Source organism: Pecten maximus, chromosome 7, assembly GCF_902652985.1.
Source record: "Pecten maximus chromosome 7, xPecMax1.1, whole genome shotgun sequence".
Classification (NCBI taxonomy): Eukaryota; Metazoa; Mollusca; class Bivalvia; order Pectinida; family Pectinidae; genus Pecten; species Pecten maximus.
In genome coordinates, this window is record NC_047021.1 from 20705228 (window position 1) to 20717446 (window position 12219).

General features: G+C 34.6%; 1 protein-coding gene across 1 annotated transcript; it reads right to left on the minus strand.

Moving 5' to 3' along the window:
- Positions 1 to 8880: 8880 nt before the first annotated feature.
- Positions 8881 to 10875, minus strand: LOC117331871. The gene is made up of 2 exons (XM_033890824.1): positions 9664 to 10875; positions 8881 to 9470 (listed from the first exon to the last, which is right to left on the minus strand). The coding sequence occupies exons 1-2, from the start codon at positions 10229 to 10231 to the stop codon at positions 9322 to 9324; spliced, it is 717 nt and encodes a 238-aa protein (XP_033746715.1). The 5' UTR covers positions 10232 to 10875; the 3' UTR covers positions 8881 to 9321.
- Between the last annotated feature and the right edge of the window lie 1344 nt (positions 10876 to 12219).

Sequence of the window (12219 nt, forward strand, 5' to 3'; positions counted from 1 at the left end):
TCTGGCCCTGACACCATATCTGGTGTATATGGTGTCAGGGCCAGAGGAAACTCGGGCTAACCTATATACCAAGGTCATATAAAATATGTGACTGTCTATATCTGACACTTTTGAAATGATATGATTGTTCATTACTATTAAAATACTATTACAACAACAGTTATAAGTCATTATCATATATATAAAAAAAAAAATAACAAAAGATATTTTATTTCAAACTGGTACTATTACTTTGTGTCTTTAATATTATAATGTAAGTATGTATAGAGTATTAGAAGTCAATTATAATGTAAATCACCATAGATTAATATAATTTTCAAGTATGAGTTAAGTAAATACTTATCAAACATTCCATACATTCACTGCAGCTTACCTTATGAATTTTTTTTTAAAGTTTAAACATTTAACTTTATGATTTTATAATTGTCTTGAACAACCATTGTACATTCATGACCTGTATCTGTTACATATTGACTGAATAGGAATAGAAAACGATGTAGTTCCAACAGGTAAGTTTTACAGGTAAATGGTACATAGGTTGCCAGTGTCCAACTGCCCATAGGCAAATTGTACCTCAGGCAGTTTCCTGTTTCCTATTATGATCCCATTTCCTGGACGAGAACAATGTGTACTAATTACGGCTATCTGTTGGTTTTGGGAAATGGTGAATTTACATTTATTATACCATTGGGAATTATACTGAATGTTTTTTTTACTTTAATCTCTTTCTTTACAATTATTTTTTAAAGCAATGTCTTTATATTTTTGAATATAACAAGATGAGAACTGCGTCATTTCTTAATTTGATTTGCATTATTTTTTTCTGAACTTATATCATTCAACATTGTACCTCTACATACCGGACACCTGCATAAACCGGCCAATACGTTTAGTCGCAATGACTTACAGTTTAGACAGGTTACAATGTAATAAGAAACAACTTATTTTTACTTTCTAATTTCGGTAAAGAATAACTTCATTTCAATAAAGTTGGTATTCTAAAACCTGTTTACCAGTTTGTTAATGGTTTTACAGCTTATTTTGACCAGAGACCTATACTTTAATATAGGCCTCTGTTTTGACATTTCCACCTTAATTATATCGGTATTTCGTTTATAATTTTGGTCTGATTAAGGCCTCTCAGATGGAGAGCTACAATCCTTTCCTTCAGGTCAGGAGATAATCTTACTGTTCTGATGGCCTGAGGCTACACACCCTGCTTTGCACAGCTTCATCATTTGAAGCCATACATCGACAAATATGGACATAGGTATTTCTGTGAACCCAGGACAGTACCTGTAGCTGGCTACTAAAACTCACCTGGCACAGTTCTCAGGTGGGTCAGGCCAGAGTCAGTCATGCATGGCCAATAATAATAGCAATTATAACAGATACTGTCATTTATTATGGGTAGTACAGAACTACATACTTGTGTGTACATTATGTCAGATTATTATTTTAACCAGGTAATGCTCGTAAATATTTACAGTTGTAAATGTATATTTTTTAACAATACATTTAAAAATATATACCCATATAAACTATATTGATTATGTTTATTTTATAATTACTTGCCTGAACTGAATACATATCTGTAGTTATATTTTCCTTTCATGTAGAGAATGTCTTATTAAAAAAAACCACATAAGTCATTAAATACTGTAAACTTTCAATATTTTGAATGATCAATAACATAATATAGAAACATTATCTAAACTTCCTTTAAAGTCATGATATGTGTACAGAAATAAATATTCTAATTGAAATAATTTTTTACTTCCTTAATAAAATCAGAGACATATATACATATACATATATGTGTATATATGTCTCTGATAAAATGAAATAGAATTTAATTACATTTAAATAAAATATGAAATAATAAGCAATTAACTTTCATCAAAACCTGATTATAGCATAAATTGTATAACTGTATTTTATGGATCTTAATAAATATAGATTTAACATGTAGTCATATTATTACCATGTATTAACAATAAAATAAATATTCCTAGTAGACTAAACAAATGTAAATAGTAATATGAACAGAACAAAAGTAATTTGTAAAAATCTATTTATTTATAATAAATTATAGTAAAAGCATCAAAGTATTAATATATATATGATATAGTCTGATTATAGAACTGGGGCAGACATGGTGTCATATAGGACTCCAGGTAGACTCGGAGTCCACTTGGAGTGCACTCCAAGTTTACCTGGAGTCCAAACGGAGTGCACTTTAAGTCCAAATGGAGTGCACTCGGAGTGCACTTGGGTGTAACCTTTAGTCTAAACTCAACTGTATAAAAAATGTATTGAAAGCCAAAACTAGAGCAGCTAAAAAGGCCTGAATTAGGAATTATTGAAACTGTAATAACTACTCAAGCATGTATGGTACTTAACAATGTGATAAATGATAAGTTAATGAAATAACAACTGCATAGAGACTGTATCTTTATCGAATAATTCAGCAGACAGGAAAAGAAAACTTAAAGCTTCGTTTTCAACTTCAAACCGAAAGTTATAGATTACATGATAGGAGGACACGGGCTGTATTTATTGTCACTTTCCAATATGTTTTGTAAGACTCCATAACTGTAATACCAAGCAGTTACAAGTATCACATTATCACGCTATGTGAAGCATTCTATATATTTTTTACATGCATGTTTATCAAAATTTGAATGATACAAAAGAGATTAGCAAGGCACAGTTATCAATTTTATTTCACCTTTGATTATGGGAGATTCATGTTAATTGTCATATATATTTTATTTAGCAATCTCAATTCTCTGTATTCTGTACTATCTACAATGATGATAAAATCAAATGAAAAAAAGGGTTAGGGTATTTACAGAAAAATGGGGCTTAAATTGGCATCATTTTCAGAGATAGACCCAAATACAAGCCCAAATGTACCATTTGTAAAATATGCGAGGTTTATTTGACAAAGAAGTATCTGAGATTATTTTCTTAATCATTCGAGATTCACGGCCTGGGCCAGGTTATTGAAGTTAAGAAGCTATTTTAATGGAGATGGGGGACCGGACAACAGACGCCGCGCCACGGCATAAGCTCTCTTGCTCTTCGGGCACGTGAGATATAAATAATTCAATACCTAATTTCTGAAGACAAATAGAAATATATGAACCATTTTCTTATTGTTTAATTGTTCACACAAGTAGGCCCTAGATGTAGGCAATAAGTAAACATAACGCTATATACTGGCATGACTGTGATCATGGTAGACAGCACTCGCTTTGTGGATATTGACAGGCTAGCATATATTTACATACTAATTCAATTTTAGAATTTTAATTGACATTTTGTGACAGAAAAGCATAAAAAGTCATCTGATTTGTTTTAGTATATTGAAAAATTATTTAAAGAAAATATTTATTCATTGCCTTGACTTCAATTTTCAATTTATCAATTCATTGATTACTCCATGTTTGAAATATGTAGTAGTGAGAATTTCAACATTTTTGCAGTACATGTATATTGAATAATTAATTGAGGAAAATGATAATTCATTGTCTTGACTTCAATTTGTTTAAGAAATACCGCAAGTTCCACAGAAATATTACATAGATAATCAATCACAATATTACTACAGTTATAAAACTATAAATAACAAATCTGAATATCAAATCAAGTGAATATCATGTAAGTATTTTTGCAATCATTTTTCGATAATCCAGATTTCAGCTGCCGGCTCGCTCTTTTTACTCAGCCTAATGCAATCAGAGTGTTGAGATTGTTGAATGCAAAATAGCGAGATTTAAAATGCAATCAGAGTGTTGAGATTGTTGAATGCAAAATAGCGAGATTTAAAAAGAAATAATTCAAAAACTTCCATGTTATTAAAAACCTTCATCTTTTAGATATTATTCAATTGTAAAAGAATAATAGTTAGGGTCCATTCTCTTCGAAAACAGGCAATTTAAGGTCAATTTAACTGTAGTTCGTCACAATTAAAAATTAGGTCGTGAATCGGGTATTTTGATAATTATTTCAAAGTACTCGCAGGTAAAATAAATCAAAAGTTTTACATATGACCTCTGTGCACATCAAAGAAACTACCTTGGGTCCATTTTCGTAAAAAAACAAAAAAAAAAAAAAAAAAAAAAAAACATTGCATGCCCATTTTCTGCCATTTCGGTAATTCAACTCTGACGGCAAAAGGGCCGCGTATAGTGAATAATTAAACAAATAAACCCAGAATAATTTCCATATGATACAGTTGGGCATCGGAAAACATATTTTTAGGTCCATTCTCTGAAAATAATGCAAATTTAAGCCCAATTTTTCTCCGTTTCGGTATTTCCAAGTCCATTTCGGTAAATATACCAACCGCATGCGTGTTCCTTCAATGTACCTCGATTGTCGGTATGTTGTTGGCTAAGGGTATTATGTTGATTAATTTTTTCATAATACATAAAATTTTGAAAATAATTTCTACCTCGGAATCACTCGTTTCAATGTTAGAAGTGCGCTGTGCAGTTAACAAATCGCGTACATTTACATCGTTGGAAAGTGCCGTCTTTGTCGAGAGGTGGAGGCCTCGATTATTTTTGCCGAAATTAAATCATGCCATATAATTGATCATTTGTTACATATACTAGTAAACATCTTCAGCGCAACAACTGTCAACCACAAGTAGTCATAATCAAAGGGCCAAAGGCCCTGAGAAACGTCAGGGTCTGAGGTGATAAAATAAGAAATTTAAAATTGAAATTATAGTCAGACAGCTACATTTGTATCAGATGAAATGTCTTAATCTGGTTATTCCTATTATATATATATTCAAGAAAACATGTATGATTAACAAATTTATCTGTTGAAAACTTTCCAATAGCTGAGTATAGTTCTTTCTCTGACCTAATTATTTAATGTTTGTGGAAGATTATTGATATACTTCTGAATCAGTAAAGCTGCTTGTAAACTTTGGAAAAAAATCAACTGAAGGACAAATCGGTTTATTACCAGTTACATGTACTGTACAACCAGAGATATAATCCAAGACGTACACACCCTAAGTTTTTTTTTATCTATACCATAAGATGTTAATTAGGCCTAGCAAACACCTATTTTATTACCCCTAGTAACATCGAAAATGCAAATATTTCACCTCCGATATAAAACTACGGTCACGCTGTCGGTCACGCTGTCCGGCGAGACATATATATAGGCTTACAGTTTTGACAAACAAGATGCTAGTACTGTGGTACATCAGTCACGGATCATAATCGTTAGATTCTTTTCAAATAAACAAATAATAAACTTATTTAACAAAATCCTCATGAAAAACGACATTGTAGTTTGTTTCAACTTGCCTTCAATTTCTGTTGACATTTCTTGCGTATTCTAGCGACAGACAAATAAATATGAAACTGCGAACGGTCGCTGGTTTAGTTACCGCCATTTTGGCTGATGATCACGTGATTAGTCACGTGACAGCTGAAGTTATCCCTGTTTCGCTGCAGAATTATTTATAGATTTGTAAACATTTGACTACGTAAACACGGTTGGTTTTAGGCTTATATGAAATGTTCCTGCATATGATCTCAGGATGAACATGTGGACAGCTTCTCTGTGGACGTATGTAAATTTCCACGACGATCAAACTGATTTTTTTTACTTTCGTTTTCAAGGCAGGATTGAGACAGAACTACGTAATCCTACGCCAACAAAATTGCATATACTGATGAGGGAAATGTTTATATTTATAGTCTAGAATAGTTTAGAACACCGAAAATTCATATTTCATTTTAAGTAATTGAAGACACGGGAACCATCAGTTAAATCGTGTCAATAATTGCTGTGTTAAAATAGGAACTATATGTGGCTGCGGATGAATATCATTTGTATTACAGAAAAGAGAAGTTGTTAGCCGGAAACAAAAGTGTGATTAACAACATTTACCCACGACTATAACGGCAGGTGCCAAAGGCATCCTGACGTTAAAAAGTATATTGATGTTATCTGAATATTGCCGCAGTCACCGTCACTTCGATTCGTCAACCCTTATCCAAAGTCGTGCAAAAAGCGACCAATCAAATTGATTCTACGTTCGATTTTGCAGTTATCTCCCTTACAACAGGAAATACTAACCCTGACCACATGATAAGAAAATTTCCATTTGTGTTTGATTTATTGTCCGTTTTCGTCAAAGGAAAATGGTACTTGGAAATTGGTGGCGGGTAACACTATGACCAGTCACCTCATACCGATCAGCATCCGCCATGTAACATCTCGAATGCGTTTTTTTAGGCATAGCCGCATAATATTCTTTTGGTCCCGGATGTGACGCGACAGGTGGCGTTACAGGTCAAGATGAAGTATATGATTGGTCAATATAGCGGAAAATGCAAAATGCAGATATGCAGTTAAAAACGAAACAAAGTTAAAATTGAATGCATGCTGAATAAGTGGATGTATTTTTTCAAATGACACATTAGTAAAATTATATTCCTGATTCAAATGCAGTCTCATTTTCAACAAAAATGATTCAAACTGATATAATTTTGTTATCCATGCTGAAACTCATTATTTCGTTAATTTATTTCACCAGCAGTTTTACATTATTACCACCAGCACAAAAACTATATACTATGCCGTTTATCTTTTCTAAAGATATTTCTTGTTTTATATATATTTCCTCCTCTTAATTAGTGAAATACACACCTTGTTTTCAAAAATACAATATGCTAGTAAATATATTTTACACATTTAAATAGAATCGCGGACCTATATGTAAATCTATTTCTGAGTATGTTTTTAACAACGGAGGCTGGAAGGAAATTGTAAACATCCGGTACTACTGTGCATAAGGACGAACATGTAAACATCCGGTGCTGCGCATTTGAATACACTGTACAACGTTGATCGTTGACCTCTACCTAATGCGTACAATTTACGTCATTAACCATTCACATTCATCAAGGATACAAATTTTATAAGCGCATGCATGTGCAAAACGATCTTCTGAATACAGTTTATTAGTTTGAGTAAAATTACAGACTTCTGTTTTGATATACCGCTAAGTCTACTTCTAAGTCAATTCTACTGTGGATTCTAATAAACGAACATTAATGTTCGTTTAAAAATGAACATAACGTCATTATGACAGTACACAATATAAAATACAGGAGAAAAGCAAGTAGTTTACAAATATAAAATAGCAGGAAATAAGAAGACATTTAAAAAAAAAATGCATTCCTAATTGTTTTATTTATGATTATCCTATGTCATTTTAAGGAATTTAATTTACTTTTAAAACGCTGTAGTTGCGTTAAAGATGCGATGAACGGCGGAGAATTATGTTTTTAAACCTCACTTGAATTGGCAGACAATAATTTAGTTTAATTCATAGATGGATTGATCCGTGATGTCAGTCATGTTTCTTGATAAACCACATCGCGATTCCCTATGTATAACATAACTGTGAATTATTTTCCCATTTTATTTTGGTTTTTAAATTGCACTCAATTAACAGTTTTTTTCTCTCTCTGTGCATTAACTGATCTGTATGACGATTAGATTTTTGACAACTTTCGTGAAGAAACTCGTCTCGGAAGTTTTAATTTGTTCCCGATGAATAGGCTAACCTTATCTGTTCCTGTGACTTGTTGAATCAAACGTTCATGTTTTATATATTTCGTACAAGCATTTCACCATCGACTGATTTAAAACATGCAACCTCTTTATTGCCATCGAAATATCAGAAGTATTTTACTTTCTTTTCAAGTGTCAAATATAAAAGCAATTTGAGATTTCATTTATCGGTTTCAAATTGGAAAACGCGAGACTAAAAACAATTTTCGACGGGTGAGGGCAATTTTTATCAACACAAGACCTCGAACTGACATTCCAATGTCGCATCAACTAGATAGTATACGAGTTACCTCCCCTCGCACAAACCAGGAACAAGCGTAATAATTTGTACAGAAAATATTTCGGAATACTCAGGGATAAAACAGGTCATTATGTATGTTTTTCTATAATATATTTATCTTAAACAAATGTCCTCAAACATATAAAAGCGTGAATCATATTATTTAATCACAAACAAATACTTCGCGGATGGAAATATCATTGTGTTGTGTATTGTTAGCGTTTTTGAGGAAAAACTATTTCCGTTCCCTCCTGAACTCATCGAGAAATATGCGACATTTTGATTCATCCGAGAGTTCCGAAAGAATTTGTGTAAGCGAAATTTAGCGATGATCGCCTAAGGTGGCTGTTTCACAGGACATATTCAACGCGTCCCCTTTCATTAAGAATGCAAAAATGGGGACAACAGAAATGTGCTCAATCCGGTACCCATTTTAATGATAGACTTCAACCATGTGCCCAAGTAAGCGTTCTTACCGAAAGTGGACGGGTCAAAGGGCGGTTCTATCATCATTTTAAAAGTAATTAGGACGGCCAGATCCTGGCCAAAATTCGTGTGCACTTGGAGTGGGGTGTTGGGACAACGGAAATGCGCTCATTCTGGTAACCATTACATATAGTGATTGCATTCGAACCATGTGCCCGCGGAAGCATTCTTACCGAATGTGGACGGGTGAAAAGGCGGTTCTGCCATAATCTCTAGAGTAATTAAGGCGGTCGAATCTTAATCAAAATTCGTGTTCACCTCAAGTGGGAAGTGCTCATTCCGGTACCAATTTTAATGATGGACTTAAACCATGTGTCCGCGTTAGCGTTCTTACCGAATGTGGACGGGTCAAAAGGTGTTCTATCATCATTTTTGTGTCGCCTTGAAAAGGTGACATATAGATATTACTATGTCGGCGTCGGTGTCGGCGTCGTCCGCACAATGGTTTCCGTCCAATAACTTTTCCCTTTAGGAAAATCAAACTCAAACTAGAAGGATAAACATCAGTTTTAATATATATAAATGAATACTCCTAGTAGTGTTAAAGACATTAATTCACCGGAAAAGGTTAGACAAATACAATGAAGCCTTAAACTATTACCACAAACGTGACTTATGTTATATATCAGGAATGTCACCAAAACAAACACCTTCAAGACCCCTTGCTGTCATGCTTTCCTCCTGAACACCTTTCTATAACATTTGGAGGAACGAACATTTAGTCGAAAATACTCTGATTTTGTCTCTTTTGTGAACCTTAATTTGGAATTTGGCAACAAACCCTATCATTCTGTTTTGTTTTACAATTATTCATTTGTCAATACGTACGTCTGTTAACACACAAATAGTTTCAGTTGCTGTTAGAAGTGCATCGGGCAATTCTTAGAATGACAATGCAAGAAAAACAAAATGGACGCCATGATCAAAAAAAGGTTGATTTATAACCTGACTGTCATTTCCGTTCCAGCATCCGATCCCTGTATGATTGTCAGGTTTTGTTTGCGAAGATATACGATGTAGGCAATTATGAGCAGAAGCAGCACCATCATCACAGGTAACATCACCCAGAAGGCCATTTTGTACACGTCTATATAGAATATTGAATAGTGTATAAATGATAATGAGGATGAGTAAGATATTTTTATCAATATGATTTAATTTATGGTCCTTAAACATTAATCTCATGAATAAAATGGATTGATATCTGTATTAGAATTTTTTTATCTAATATTTAATATTCACCCTTTTATATTTATATACCGATATACTAAACTACTCACTGTTTTCAGATGTCTGGTCATCATCAACTACGGCATCTTTCCTTTCTTCTATTTCACCATCCTTCCTCGTTTCATACGCCGATGGAAAACTCATGCACTGAGAAAACCCGATTGGCGGAGATGATTTTGATTGCAACGCGAAGGAATCATTCAAAACTAACCCCATGCCATCCTGAAAGTGAGGAGCTATTTGACAATGCATCAGCCACACGCCCCAGTAACCGGCCTTTATTCGTATCACCGCATATGATCCGCTGGGGATCAAAAGTGTGTCCTTCCGCGGTGCATGTTGAAGCTCTATACCCGGTACATTACCTCCTAGCCAGCTTGGATCGCTCCACGTAGCCTTATTACAGAAGCTTTGGTTTTGGCCACCAACACCACGACAGTTAATGTCCGTGTTTTGTGAGATGAATTCATCTGTCACATTGTTATAAGTTGAATACCCCATCATGACAACGTAGTACGAATAACCATGGAGATGTATAGGGTGCGCTCTTCTTCTTCCTATACCCATATTGAGTAAAAGCTGAACGATTTCATTTTCATTGAATAATATTGAATGCATGCACTTACAAAGTTTATTTTCTCCACATCCAGCATTTTCACAAGTAACGTAAATTATTCCTTAAACACAGAATCAATTCCATTAGAGGACGGTGCAGGATCATTTCCTAGTCTTCGCATGTCAGCAAAACGGTTACAGGTTATGTAATCCTTCTGGGGGAAATATGAAAATGGGCAGTTAACGACAAAGCATTTTGAAGTCGGTGTGCATTCTTTCCTTGAGGTAACGGGTTCAACCAATGGCGCATTTTTATACCTCAAAATTGCCTCATTTGAACCTGTAGTAACAGCACGGATCCATTAATTGTCAACAGACCGATTCGCAGTTAAAATAAAATCAAACCGTTCTCCTGGACTGAAAATGAATGATTCCGCATCAACTGGAATGAAGTCTTTTCCATCAGAGGCTATGAGTTTGATATAATGATTGTCCACTGATACCCTGTGATGAAAGCTTTGGATTATATCGCCTGGTCGAGACATACATACCAAACTCTATAGAAATGGTAGTTGCTACTTCTTCATAGCTATCGACATTGTCGGTATAATGCGACCAGGTGAAATGCCCAGCTATGTGTCATCAGCTTTATTCAGTAAGATAGCACTATAAAGTCGGCATCAGTTCCGCGCTATAACAAGAAGGAAAACCTCCTCGCAAAACACACACACACATCCACCACCTGCTTGTGTCACACAAACAGGGGAGGTTAATCTTCAATGACCTTAGCTGTCGATAACACATTACACAATGGTAAACTAAACTAAACTAAACAGGTCTGTTATTTTAGATTTGCCAACGTATGCATTATCCAGGTACAACAGACCTTCAATAACTCGGTCTTTCTTCGTTTCTGCGTCCGTCATAAATGTACTTCCACATCTATATGGTCATTAAATACGATAAACAACATAGAGAAGTTGTCATCAAAGCAGCAATAGTTTTTTGTTACAATTTGGCAGATATCTTCCATTGTTCCCTATTATATGCTCCCGTTGTAGCAACCCCTCCCTATGAGTGTCTCAATTTTAAGCATGTGCACCTTGTACTGTGTACAATCTGAACAATTGCAATTTACATCATCAACTGGGTAGCGAAACAGATAACACATGCTGAAAAAAATACTCCTTCGACGCATGCTCCGTTTTGAATTGTCGAAATACTTCATTGTTAACGAAACTCCACATATGAATGACGTCACACTATCTTCGATACCCGTATAGAAAAATTCATTACTTGCGAGATGATATGGAGAATGATGGTATTGTTTATAGGCAAATTAATAAACGTATCCACGCGGTTATAATCCTTGATTAACGATGATGACTAATGTGAGTATATGGCGTTTACAGGATTATGAAGACTACAATTGTCTTTGGCGTTGTCCTTCAATATTTAAAAAAGGTAAACTTTGTTTGTAATACAATAATTGCTAAATACGTTATACCAGTCTCGAGTGGAACACGTCGTTCCCTAATAAAACCCCACAGTGGACAGGGGACCTAATACATTTTCACGTCTGATCGGGGAAATCAACATTAGCTTTCTACGAATGAATATTGATCACTGTACACACACACATGCTGTTAGAATTTTCTTTAAAAGCTATAGCGATGAACTTACTGCTTGGCTTTGCATTCCACTAGTGATGACGTCATCAATCGCAGTTGAGTTGGAAAGACGTTGGTGATATAAATATCAGTGTTCTTGACGGTGTCGTTAAGAGCTTGTGTTATGTCTAGAGAATGAACTTGTGTTATGTGTAATGCGTGTCTAGATAGTGAGGTTATACTTTGTGCAACGTGTGTCTAGATAGTGAGCTTGTGTCTTCTGCAACGTGTGTAGATAGTGAGCTTGTGCCATGCGTGAAGCGCGTCGAGATAACAAACATGTGTCATGTGTGATGCGTGTGAAGATAGTGAGTTTGTGCCATGTGTGATGCATGTCTAGATAGTGAGCTTGTGTTATGCATGTCTAGATAGTGAGCTTGT

What these genes read in the sequence shown, in the direction of transcription:
- LOC117331871 (XM_033890824.1), bottom strand. Translation starts at nt 10,231, where the DNA reads ATGCATTCAATATTATTCAATGAAAATGAAATCGTTCAGCTTTTACTC. An exon ending in TGACCAGACATCTGAAAACA is followed by an intron (nt 9,471 to 9,663) that starts GTGAGTAGTTTA and finishes TATTCTATATAG; the next exon opens with ACGTGTACAAAATGGCCTTC.